At 35.8% G+C, this 14,118-nt stretch overlaps 1 protein-coding gene across 7 annotated transcripts in view; it reads left to right on the top strand.

The window, feature by feature from the left end:
• Positions 1–14,118, top strand: part of PTPN3 (protein tyrosine phosphatase non-receptor type 3) — a 168,947-nt gene that overhangs the window by 91,462 nt on the left and 63,367 nt on the right. For 5 of the 7 annotated variants that reach the window (XM_083825199.1, XM_083825200.1, XM_083825201.1 and 2 more), the window contains 3 exons: positions 1,531–1,651; positions 6,037–6,124; positions 11,064–11,152. In XM_083825199.1, coding sequence (XP_083681325.1) covers positions 1,531–1,651; positions 6,037–6,124; positions 11,064–11,152 — 298 coding nt within the window. The remainder of the gene's footprint in view (positions 1–1,530; positions 1,652–6,036; positions 6,125–11,063; positions 11,153–14,118) is intronic. The other 2 variants (XM_083825204.1, XM_083825205.1) reach the window with 1 other exon arrangement.

Consider the following 14,118-nt stretch of genomic DNA (forward strand, 5'->3'; position numbering starts at 1 on the left):
AAAATTACAGTAAAAATATTCTTACCTAATACAAATAAATGAAGTGGACATTTGCATAGTCTAATTCCTGGCAATCTGGTCTCTTCCCATTGACAAGGATGTAATTCAAACCGACTGCAACAAAGCTCTGTCACCAGAACAACATTAAAAATGTATGTTATGTTTCACAGAAAAGATGAGTTATGTTAATGGCTAATAAAGGTAAAAAGTCTTCAGTCAACTACTGTCATCCAGAATTGTGTTTCATTTTTCCCCTGTTACTAATGTGCCTACTTTGTATGAAGTTTTCTGTTGTTTCATAGTCATAGCCTCGTTCGTGGTAGAAACTTGGATTTCTGTTGATATGTAGGTATTCCTAAAATTATTTCAGCTTCTTGTTATACTTCTGGCTCTTCTGGCTTGTATTCTTGTTTCATTCTGTTTTCTTCTTCTGAGGTGCATTATTTGACAGCACTATTCAAATATGTGTTTTAGTTCTAATAGTAAATATTTACTCTTTTGCCAGCCATTCTGATAATTTAAAATTCAGGCTACCTTTTAAAAAAAGTCAAAGCGCTGCAGGAACATCTGTATTCAAAATATACTACTTAATGTTTATCATTCCAATTTTTATTTAAGTATTCCATGCTGACAACTAGGTGTGCAGCTGTATTAGTTTCTGACTGTATTTGCTTAGAAACTGTTTTTTATCATGGTGGTTCACTTTCCTAAGCTCTACAATTCATGCTTTTTGGATGAGCAAGTGACAAATACTTGTTATACCCTGCATTGCAGATACTCCATAGTTATTCTACCTGTAAGTTATTTCTGAAGTGCACAACTTTTTTTATTTTCTCACTAGCCTGAATCATTTAAATCAGTCTTCTATACTTTGTATTTTCTGGGAAAATAGTGGTGATAGCATTGTTCCAAAATGTTTGTTCTTTGATTTAGTTGCAACCTTACATGCTGAAGTATTTGCAGTCCACACAAGTACTTTCTCTTGTGCTACTTTATACATCATACAAATAACTTCTGTGAAGCTTATTGCTTTGTAATAAAAACGTTATGCTCCTAAGCAAAAAAAAAAAAAAAAAGATTTTTAAGTGACAGATCTTGTTGAAGACTTCTAATCTGTTATAGTCAAATAAAGATATTTCTGTGTAATTTCATTTGTCTCACTGAAGCAATTTGCTTCCCTCTAATGTTATAGTATTGGTTGTCTGTGCCAACATGGCACGTGTTGCCCGTGTAGTGTTTTTACAGGTTGTGATGCAAAACTGTGGTTATATGAGTAAGTACTGAGTTTTTCAGTGCCTGAGATTATAGTTAGAGTAAGCATATTTTGGGAAAAAAACAAAAAAAACATTTCCATTGATGTCATAAAATTTGCTGTGTTCAATACTGCTTGTCCTTTGGGAAATAATTTGTAATTCTTGCTTTTCCCCATATGCATGCATATTTTGTCATATTTTAACAAGGAGGAGGGATTTCTTCTAAATGATAATTAACCATGGAAACTTCGTATGTGTGTTTCTTGTTTTCTAACAGCACAACTTGGAGACTATAATGCTTCAGTACATCATTCAGGATATCTGTCCAATTACAACTTTATACCAGAGCAGAACAAAGATTTTCTTACCAAAGTAGAATCTCTACATGAGCAACACAGGTAACATTAACTTGCAATTCTCTCGTGCCCCATGAGTTGTTAAAGAAAAAAAAAAAAAAGGTGTGGGGGGGAGTGCAAAAAGGAAGATTCAAGTTTTTAGTGGTTTTGTTTCTTATAACTTCTATTAAATAAAATACATAAAACACTTGTTTTTTAGCACATAGGTGCAAAATACATATTTTTCAGAGTGTGATGTCAATGTGTTAAAACTTTTAAATGAATTTCTAGTTATAACAAGTAGATCAGTTAGCATTACACACTGCTAATGGTAACTATCTAGAACACTGTACTAGATGTTTGAGGTTTTTTGGTGACCATTTCTGAAATGTTACAGTTTTTTTTATGCACATATGGAGGGGATATGGCGGCAGGGGGAAGACCAATACTCAAAAACTTAGTGCTTTTACTCCACTCTCCTGAGTGTAATATAAAGGCTGCAATTGATTGTTCCAGTTGAAGTCTACTGCTAATTACTCTTGCTAACCCTGCTGATTTGTTCCTTGTAAGACTGCAGATTTAGAATTAGTGGTGTCGATCAGATACTTGCATGCTGCATGCGAATACCTAAGAAATTGCCGCTTACATTTGAACAAATGAAATCTGAATCTCTTAAGACTCATACTCTGTCCTTATCTTTATTGCAGCAGAGCTAGTTTCCCATCCTCCCAATTTCTCTGATTTCTTGTTTTCTGCCCTGAAATATCTCCATTTTCCTCAACCCCTAATACTCCTTTTTTTTTTTTTGCCTTCTTTCAGTACTCTCACCTCTTCCTTGTTTCTTACCACTGGTGGAGTTAGTGAGGTATAGTGAGTAGTTCTGAACTTCATGAGAGCTGCCTAGCCCAGTCCAGAGCCTGCATGCTGTTGTCATTTATGGAGGTAAAATGGCAATAACCATTGAACTCATACAGCAGCTGTTCCTGTAGCATAGGTACTAATCGGGACTGCTTTCTGAGCCGTTAATCTGCAGAAACACAATACCTGAGGCTTCTCTTTCTTCCCAATTAATTCAGTTTCCAAAAGGCTCAGAAGTCTTTAGTGAGGAACTTGTAGACAGGAATGAATAAATCCGGTTGTCTTTAGGAAGAAGTGGACTTGGAGACCACTGAGGAAAGACTCTGAGGAGTCTTTGGGTGGGTAGGTTGAAGTCATGGCCTTAGTGCTGTCGTAGCCAAATATATGACCAATTATGTCCTGCGGAGAGCAGACTAGAGATTACCATTGGTCTGCATGAAGGTGTGGTTGAGTCTGTTGGAAAGTATTTTCTTTTCTGGGACCTTTCAGTGAAGCTGATGCTTTCGTTGAATGTTTTTTGGTAGATTGAAGCTATCATGATCATGAAGTCTAAGTGCTGTATTTTAAGCACTCTATTCACATAGGTTATGGAATTAAAGTTACAAATAACAATACTTGAATAGGCTGCATTAGCAAAAATGCTTCTTTATTCACTTACAGCCTTTCTAAAAACTTTGGTTTTCAGGACTGTTTATTTCTGAGTGCAGGGAGAGGCAGACAAGTTTTGTGTATTCTAGCAGTATTTGTTACATCTTCCTTTGGCATGTATCGTGAATACTGATATTTGAGACCTTTTTTTTTCTTTTTTTTTTGAGACAGTGCCGGTAACGTATTTGACAAGAATGATTATGGTGTTCACTGGGCCTTCTAAGAAGGAAATATGAAAGGGAAAATTTCTCATCTTATGATTTGAATCATCTTATGGCTTCTCCTCATCTCACTGAGGAGAACAGTGTTTTGAAATGAAATTCTTACTGATCTGAAGTGAGTTGGTAGTATTTGCAATAGGCCATGTGTAATACCTGAAAATTATTATCCCTTATAAATTATCATCCTTAGATTGCAGGGTTGGAAAGCCAGCCCTATGAGCATCTGCTCTTTTTCATTCTTTCATATCCATCCTTTGGGAAACTTTTGTGGAGAAAAATTAAAAGGTCGTAATTGCTGAAATGCAATATAGATTTGAGAAGCCATATTGCTTCATAATTATTCTAGCTTTGCTGTATTTTCAAACCAAATTTCATATTTTACCAGATTTGAGAAGGTAGTTAGTTCTATGATCAAGTTTATGTGAGACACTTCAGCGTGCAGTAACTGTTGGGAAAGCAACTGTTTTCATATCAAACTGGTAAAGTTTCAGAAATATTTCTTCTGTGTTCATTCCTAACTCTGTAGAGTGATTTTTTTATTCTGTATGTGTTTTTTTCATTATTTGTATTTCTTAGTTTTATTCTTTACCTTAAGCACCCAGAGTTCTTAAGATGTGGCTGTTATCGAAATCGGTACTGCTATCCTAGTGCTTGCTAGATTTAGCCATCAGTTTGAAGAAATGGATGCATTTGAAACTTCACACTATGCTTACATTCTACGTGATGTTTGTTAGCCTTTCAATATCAACAGCTATAAAAACTGGTAGGAGGTACCAAAATCAGTTTCCTCTTACCTGTTTATTTCACTGAGTAACTACTGCCTGCTTAAGGACCTCTGGGTTTAGCTTTCTCTTTATTAGAGTAGGAGGAGAAACAGAAAAAAAAAATCGTAGTCTGTGCTGAGGCTTTTCTTACTGGCCTTTCAAGACACAAGACTTGATTGATCTGATGTAAATGATCCATGCAAACTGAGAATTAAAACTTGCAAGCATGTCTTGTTGGTATGCATCAGACTTTCCCCACCTTTCTGAAAAGTTCTTGATCAAAATTTAAAAGATGAAAATGATATACTAATGCAAACAGCAGGTGTTCTGTATTCAGCATACTGTTGCTGAATACAACAGTAGCCATTGTGTTGGTTCTTCCCCCTCAGCCTTTTTGATGTAAGTTGACCTTGTCTCTTTTGCTTTTTTTTTCTGAAATCAAGGTGCATTAGTCAGTGTAGGTGTGGATCTGAGTAAGTAGTTTGTCTGCAAGCAGCTTATTTTACTTGTAGTCTTTATTATGATGTTGTGACATTTTCAAGCCACACTTCTGGCAATGGCTTTCTGGCTCAAGATCACTTCCAGTCTTTCTAATTGGTTTTATGGACCATAATGTAATATTTCTTAGAGTGGCAGTTTCAGGGAAGATTAGTATGATGGTCTGGGATTTACGAGGATGGATAAGTAATTTGAAGTAATAGATGTCCATCTTTTGAGGTAAAGCTTCCTTTAAAAAAAAAGGGGAATTACTGCTTTATATGGAATGCCTTTCTATCTCGAGTTATTGTTACACGTGTTTCTTACAGGTTGTTGGTTTAAGTTATGTGTGATTAACATAATTTTATGTCCTTAGTTTCAGAAGAATTCTTTTATCTGCAGTTAGTTGTAGCTATGATAAAAAAAGACATCAGATACCATCTTGCTTAGATGTGTGTAGGTAATAATGAGTTGGTCTCTGTTCTGACAATTCCCTAATATTCTTCAGTGCCTGAATCATTGGTCTGCGCTTCGAGGCCAGGATCATTGCTGGCACAGCACGATGGCGATAGGCTACAGCAGGTTCGGGACTAGTGGGCTGTTGTCGGATCAGTTCTCAACAGAGAAAGACTCTAGGCCCTACAGTTCGTTAGAAGCAACTACCTTTTTATCATACGTAGGGGGATCTTGTGTAGCTGCACTTCAGTCCTCTCAGGTGAATAATTAGTAGGCTGCATGGGATAACTGTCTAGGTAAGGATTACTTTCGGATTCTTTGTTTTTTAAAGCTCCTAGCGGATTCCATGTAGCCCTTCCATGAAGTTATAAAATCAGTTTATTAGACATGGGGATGTTTGAGTTCTTCTCTTTGAAAGCAAGCACCTCACAGAATCTTAGAAATTTCCTAGAAAACTAGGAAATAGAATCATTTTAAGTCTTGCACACATTTCACACCTAGTGGCAGGGGAAAATGTATGTTAGGACTTTCTGCTTATTAATTATGGATAAACTCAAATGGTTCTTCCTTGGTGAGTTTTATAACTTCAACTTCTTTAATATTCTCCCTCCCTCTTCCACTTTATTTTTGAGTAGATTTCTGCTTCTAATCTTTCTTCTAAACAACTTTATTCTGAGAGGCTATGCAGTATAGAATGTATAGGGATAGAGCTTCTCATTGTAGGAGAAGCTTTTGCAGGGGAATTGTTTCTTCACCCCTTTAAACAAAACAGGTAAAAATGATTTTTCTAAAAATATTGGTGCAGAATGGCTGATGTGATGACACTGTTTATGGTTTGCTCAATTTTGAGAGGCGTTTAGGAGGCCCTTCACAAGTTAAGTACTTTGTGGCACTATTTAATAAAGTTTATTTGTCAGACACTGGGCTGTAGGATTCTTTTTTTTTTCTACATTTGGAATAAAAGTAATTTCACGTCTTTTATTTTTAACTATGGTCTGCATCTTTTTTTTTTTTCCTCTTTCAGTGGCCTCAAGCAATCTGAAGCAGAGTCCTGCTACATAAATATAGCACGAACACTTGATTTCTATGGAGTGGAGTTGCACAGTGGTAGAGTATGTTTACATTGCAATATTTCACTTGGACTTTTTTTTATAGACCTTTTTGTAGATATCTTCATAGCAGTAGAAACAGTAGCATTTTATTCCTTACTGTGTGTTATTTTTAACTTCAGTTTCATAATTTTCCCCAAATTTCTGTGAAATGTAGGTCCTAGAATTTCAACTAAATATGCTAGCTAACCTCAAAAGAGTTGCAACATGTTTTTAAAATACGTTGTTTCAATGCTGCAATACATTTTACTTAAGAATTTTACTAAAGTTCTTGAACGTCTCAGTATGAAAGAAAATGCATGTTCTGCTTAGTGCTGACACAGCAATAAAAACATGGAGATTTCTTTTATTCCTGTATCCCCTGAATCTAGGCTAAATCGAAGCAGTATTTAACAGCATGGAGGATGGCCAGTAAAAATGTGTTTGAAATCTTTCAGACACAGGGTGTTCACTGATGAGAAATACATCCAAGTACTTCTTTGGCTACTGTCATTTAATTGTTTGATTACACTGTTTGGGAGAGGAATCTCCAATATGTTTTTTTCATGCATACAGGTGTTCAAATTACCATTTTTGCTTTTATGGAATAGCAGACTATTTTGGCATAATGTTTGTAGCACAAAAACCTAATGAAGTGTAGTGCAGATAATTGATTTCCTAAATGAAGATGACTACTGTTTTTACTAACATTTATCTGAGATTTGTTAATAATCCCGTCATTGCGAATTTTAATGAAAACATCATTTTTTTTGTAATGATACCATGGATGGAAAAGGTCATCTTCTTTCCTCAGCATGATGCTTTCTTCTTGTTTTTTATTCTATATACGACTGGAAAGAAGTGAATGTTGCATTAAATTCTTAAGGATTCCTAAAGTACTCCTGTATAAAATTACAGTAACTGCATTCATATTTCTGAAATTTGATATTCAAAAACAGTAGTGCCCTTTTTTGCGGTGAGTACAAAGGAAAGAGTCAAAGTGATCAAAATATGAACAGTCTATGCTCATAACAGCTGATACGAACATCAGGAGAGGCTACTTATGGGACAATTGTTAACATATTTTGATTCAAATGCAATGGTTGTGGTAAGTAATCTAGCATACATAATCAAATTTCTTATATTCTTGTCTTCTGACAATGTAAAAAGTTTCCCTTTAATGTTAAGTATTTTCTTAAACCTGACTTTGTCTAGATTCACTGTGCATTGCCATCTGTCACATTTCTGCTGTAGTGAAGAACCATTTACTTGTCACACTTAAGATTTCTGTGTGTGCCCTTAACTTGACCAGTCTATGCCTTTTAATTTCTATTGTAGCCTAGCATTTTGGTAAGCAACCGTAAATTCCAAACTTTCACCATGAGACAAGCATTCCATTCTCTTAATATTCATGGGATGTTGTTTCTGAAAGTACTTCAATTTCTATAATCCTTCCCAAATTGTAGGCCACTGAAAGGCACCCAGGTTTTCAGTAGTGGTGGTCATACAGTGTCAAGTAGAAAGGATAGCGGGCTGAGACATTTTTAACCAAACAAAATTTCATTGCAGTGTGCTGGACTGTTCTCTGTGAGTAGCAGTGCTGTCTGGAGATACCTGCTTAAACAGTGTATTTCTGTTTTCCAGTGCATTGTTTCATATTTAATGACCTGGGGCTCAGGATGTCAGGCTGCTTGCTGGTCATAAGCCCCTACCGTGCATGACACCAGTGTTTTTGTATGATCTGAATCAAATGGACTAGAGATTTGAGTGAAAGCCTTCTCTATTACAGGCTCCTAAGATGCAGACCGTCTTGCTACTATTTCAATCCAAATTAGTATTTTTGTTACAATTCAATTTCTTTCCTTTTTTTTTTTCTTTATAAAGCCTATGAGAAAAAGTGATAGCACTGTGCGTTTTATCAGAGTGGACATTCCTGGTATTCTGTTCTGGTAGATACTCTTTCATTTGCTAAATGCTTTGCCTGTGCTGCAGCAGTCCTACAGATGAATGTTCATCCTTTGGTCTCATTCGGTAGCTCATGTTGGCTGTAAACAGTTTTCCGTAGTTCGAATCAGTTTGCTGGAATGGTCTCTGTTTCTGAAATTTGCGGTGAAAGTTACATGTCCACGCCTCCCCATGCTTTGACTGAGGCTATTACATTATACCCCAGCTTTAGCAGAGATTTTTGGCATTCCTCTTCATAGCCTCCCCTGCTTAGTACTGCTCTTAAATCACTCTTCCCATTTTGCCGAATCCTAGTGCTTTGAACAGTTGCTAGCAGAAGCTAGTTATAAAACTGTCTTTTTGAAAGGTTTTTGTCTCTGTGAATCCTTATGATTCAGCTCTTCCCTTGCTGCTAAAATAAAGTCTTCATCCTCTTAGATATTCTATATGGCAAAGAAGCCAGGTAACAACTGGGTTTTATACTGATGGCCAAAAGAAGCTGGTGCAAGTCAAGCACTTTGCAGAAATTGTGTGAGCTTTTTTCTAGCGACCAAACGTGACACTTGAAGTAGTGAATTAATCTGCGTTCAGTTTTCATCTGCAATCACTTTTACTTTACTCTGAAGATCAGTCTGAGCTTTTAAAAGTGTTATATTCTAAAATGAAATACTATTAAGAAACTCAAGAGAGTGAATTTAATACCTCAAAACTAAGAATTCAGAAAGTGTCAATAAAATCTCCTTTTTGCACTGTCATCTGATGAATAATTAGTCTGATATTAACCCATCTTTCATTTTTATGCAGAGGAAGGGTGCTTATAGAAAACAATGGGAAACTTGTAGAACTGTGCTATTTCCACATCTATGAAAGTCCAGATGGCAAATGTAATTAAAAAATGACTCAGTATTTAACTAAGAAGATCCCTGGCATGATCATTTTTTAGCATTATAAGTGTTTTTATGACTATATAAAGAAATAGGCAAGAAGAAAAGGATATGTGTGATAGACAATTCTTATTTGTGCAGTTTAATGGCACAAATGTTTTGAAATGGAAATGATTGCACATCTGCATCTTCTTTCTATTGTAAGACCCTATTTCTTTGCTAGTTCAAGGTCTTGTTTTTCTTTGTTTCACAAGCCTTACTTGTTTAACACAAGACAATTCATTATAATATAATTAATTATAATAAATAGCGTGGCAGATTTGGGTTTTGGACAGAGGTGGGGGGGCAGTTTATTCTGGCACAGCTTCTGAAAAAAAAGAATAGTTTTGGCCTAAATAATCCCCATTAAATGTTTAGCTAATCCTATTTCTGCTGAATCACATAGGTTTTCTAGATTTTCTCCTAAAGCTGTTTTCCTTCAGACTATTGATTTTTTGAAAGCTGGAACTTGGAGTAAGCTTCAAGTGCCAGTATTACAGATTTCTGCCCTGCATTAGAATTAGCGTGGCAGCTAAATTACATCCGATTCATCTGCTAAAGCGCCTCAGTTTTCTCTCCATTGTATTAAAATACATGGATGCCAGTTCAGGATTACTGTAATGCTGACACAACTCTGGCAATCCAGGAGCCTCTTCAGATGGACATTCAACCACCTCCTGTAGCAGCACTCTTTGGAAAAGTGGGGCAGTGGGTATCTAGGGATTGGTAATCATTTCAGTTGATTCTGCACTACCCTGAGATTAAGCTTATTTGGACAGCAACCTACATAATAGTTTTCCTATATTAAACTCTCAGAAATAGAATCAGTGTCTCTCTCATCTTCTCAGTATTTAGTGCCAATACACTATTTATTAAATAGGTTATGCTCTTTCTCTCTGAACTGCTGTGGTATTTCACTGGAGGTTTTCAAACTGTGTTGCAAATTGAGTTCAGCTTCATTCGGTCATATACCTGTATCATACTTTTATTCAACTATTTTTTAAAGGATTTACAATAGACTTTCCACTATTTTTAGATTGTATGGTGCATGGTCTATTCTTCTGTACCTTACAGAAGAAAGGTCTTATTCTTCTGTACCTTAGGAAGAAATAAGGATTGGATGTACAAGACGACTGTGTGTTAAATGAGCACAGAGTACCATCTAGAGGAGCAGCTAAGCTACAGAAGGCTTTAAGAGAATCTGTTACCTTTGGCCATCTCTTATAAAATATTCTGAAGCTACTTTTGAGTCAAACCTGGTATTTTAACCAATGGGTTCCATGTTTACATGTAGATTTATGCTTATATTCAGCTCTGTTTAGAAACTTGTGTATAATGTACTAGAACATGTCAATCATAATGAAATGTAACTTCTGTAACATCAGTGTAGATTTAACTTCAAATTCACCTTTCAGCTCCTGCTCCCCGTTTTTTTGTATACTCAAATGTTCACCTTATATATAACTATGTATTTTCTCACGTCTATCTCACTAGACATAATGCTGTTGTAAACTTATGGATGAGTTTTTCCAGTTAAGCATGTTAAGCTAATACACAGTTTTTTGTTTTAATTGACAATGGATTCAGTTTTGTTTATGAAATTTTCATATACACGTGCATGTTCCTCTAGCGTACTCCCATATGCAGAATTGTAGTCACCTCCTGCCTGGTCTTGTTAAGACCTTTTTGAAAATGATGAGGAATTATTTTACTTTGTCTTTTTAAGCATCTTAGAATAAGATAATTTGTGTCTGGTTTCCAAAATTGTGACACTTAACCTGGTTGATCTTGGAAAGTACTTCAACTTATTTCCCAGCACTGAATTAATGTAAGGGCTTGAAACTTTAGTCTGATGCTGACATAAAGAATGTCTAATGTAGTAAAATGAACATTAAAGCTTGTTTTAATGATTGAAATACCTACCAGGTAGGATCAAAGGAAAGACATGCATAAGAATAAAAATCCAAATAAGTTGATTGAATTCTTGCCTCAGGAGTTATACTTTAAGTATAGAAAAATTGAAAATGAATGTATAAGTAGATAACTGGGAATAACACAAACTACATCTCTGTTCTTACATTATTTTTCTCTTGCAGGATCTGCATAATCTAGATCTCATGATTGGGATTGCATCCAGTGGAATTGCTGTATATAGAAAACTCATCTGCACAAGCTTCTATCCCTGGTAAATTCCTTTATTAACAAAAAATTACATCTAATCTTTTAAATAGAATTTCCATTTGCTTTAACACTTATTCCCAGGAAGCCTGCAATACACAGATTTGTTCTTTATAGGGTATCATGGTATTTCCTTGTGCTGAGAGAAAAATTAACCTGTTGCCTAGACTTTTAATTCCCAAAGGCTTTTGAATTACTTGCTTTATGTGAAGTCTCGATCAAGTCCATTCACTTACAGGTGTGACTATATCATTAGAAGGACCTTGTGGTTTTAAAGATTTCTGTTGTTGTACCCAAAGACACATTTCCTCACATAACTTGCAACAGTTTTTCTGGAGAATGTATTCAGTAAGATGATATAATATTCTTAATCGTGACAGGAAAGTGTATTGCAGTAGGTTGTACTGACTTTTTGCTCAATTGTACGAAAAGGTGCCTGTTAGCAATATTCCTTAAATGTACGAGTCATTCCAGCCGTTCATTATGGATCATTAGGGATTAACAGGTATTCCTAGGAAAAAGTAATAAGATAGGTTATATATATATATATATATAATATTATATATATATATTATATAATATATATTATATATATATTATATATATATATATATAATAAGATAGGTTTCATTCATTCATTTGAATTTCAGTGGAAAAATGTACTGCATAGTCTCTGGATTTTTTTTCTTTGCCGTGAGTTGTCTTTCAACTCACTTGAGTATACTGTAGCCATCCTCAATACATGTCAATAATGTTTTCATGCAGCACAGTAGCATCTTGCATTTATCCATCTCTAATGCACACTAAAGCATAGAAGACTTCTATCTCTCATCTTTATGCCCTGAGCTTTGCTCTTTCATATGTCAATCTCTCAGCTTCTTTAAACAGCTGCAGGTTTTTAAAATGCTCAGCTGGAGGCACATTTTCTGCCTTCTGCAGGTCTTGTTTGTAGTGTAAGCTTTCAATTTCTTTTTAGACATCAAAGCAGGATGCATCTCGGTAGTACCTGGATTTTAATGCATGTTGGTTGTGTTGAAGGTGTGCAGCAATGTTCCTTACAGAACATTGTATGACTTAGAACACAAAAAATATTCAGATGATTGAAACTGTATTTAGTCGTCTTACGTAACACCATTTGTAATAAGTAGCTCTTCCTGTGAACTGGGAGAGCTTCAGCATAAATGTGGTGGAACTCAAGGTGGCAGCAGACACCATCAGAGCACTTTCCAGTACAGTAAGTAAAATACTCTGCAGCATTAATGGGTGACAACGATACAACTGTGCCGTATGGTGGTAGTCAAAGGGGACCAAAAGTTTTCAGGAATGGAGGCAGTGAGACTGTACTGCCTTGCAAAAGGAGGATTTTCAATCAAAGCGACTTATGTAAGAAGCTCACTGATCAGTCAGAGGCAATGCAAGTCGCGATGGGTTTATAAAATAAATTTGGATTTAACACAGTGAGCTCTGGGAAATTATTCTTGGGGTGCTTGGCTGTTATGTGATAATTTCCAGGTCTTTTTGCAAGTAAAATATCTTAAAATACACAAGATCTCTGTGTTATGTGAGCAGCAATTAAGATTGTACATTAAATGCTATTCAGTGTATGCAGTTTCTTTGCTTTGAAAACTTCAGAGAAACTGCTACAGGAATATATGCTACATTACTAGTTAAAATCAAAACCCCGCTCAACTGAGTGTTACATAGAATTTGACAAAAACTTTCCTGCTGAATCTTCCTTGAGCAAAGTATGAGACATACAATTAAATATTTTTGCTTCAGGTCAAAAACTACCATCTGTTAACAGCGAGTGCCAGGACAGGACTGCCAAGATGATCAGAAATTAATAACTCTGCCCACTAAGTGACAAATCTGCTTTGACCCTTGTGAATGATGGAAGAAGACAGGAGCCAAAAGATTTATCATTATCCCTAAGCTTCAGCTATTGTATACTTTAAAACTTAATGGTGAAATTTAGTTAGCTGCATAGTCACTTGGACAGACTATTGGTGAGTGATAGGGGCAGCTGAGCCACTAGTTGGAATAGGAATAACTGCATTCCATTCAGCTCATGTTCTGGATGTGGCACCTTCAGGCACTCGTTAAATCTAAATCCTTCAATACCTTAATCTCTTCCTTTTCTTTTTTTTTTTTTTTGTGGCTTGTGCTATATGTGAACATTCCCTTGGCTAATAGGCATGGTGCTTCAAACGATTTTGAGTTAATGTTAAATAAAACTGTCAGATTAGTAACTGTTCTTTGTCACCGAATTAAAAAGGTTTAGTTGTGCTTTAAGAGGAATGAATAGAGTTGAGAGGCATACTGTACGTAGAGGAGAGTCAACATAAAAAGACTTGAAGCCCTGATTTGACATGAAGTGATTATGTGGCCATGCAGTGAATTGTTTTAAAAAAAGTGGGGAGAGATGAGAGAGTTTTGTTATTTGTAGATGTTGTCTACCTTTTTGTTGACTGGAGGTTTTTTTGCTTAGTCTGCAAGGTTAGTTGTTTGTATTTTGTGTTTCTGCTGGTACTACATTAGCTAAGAACAGGGAGTGACAGCAGCTGTGTAAGCTGAGAACAACTCCAAACACTCACTTGCTGAAGCGTGAGCTAAGCCAAGAAGCGTGGAGGGAAAGAACCAGTAACCCAAAACTTGAGCAGTACTAGTTCAGCTAGAGTAACACTAGGATTAAGATGGATGGGTTTAAATTAGTTCCACTTCAGTAAATAAACTGAAAATTTATATGGCTTACTGGCGACATGCGAATACAAAACTTTTGTATATACAGTGCAGATCATTACCACTGGAAGCAGCAAGTCAGATGGCACAAGTATTTCCAGAAGGAGATATGATTTAAACCTTCCATTAACTTGCGCAATTTGGTTGCAAAGAATGCTGTGGATGAAATTCCTGTTTCTTTGTGGCTCTGTAATTGACAGAGATTTTTGGAAATGAGCATGCGTTCGGTTTTCC

Source organism: Anser anser, assembly GCF_964211835.1.
Source record: "Anser anser genome assembly, chromosome: 2".
Classification (NCBI taxonomy): Eukaryota; Metazoa; Chordata; class Aves; order Anseriformes; family Anatidae; genus Anser; species Anser anser.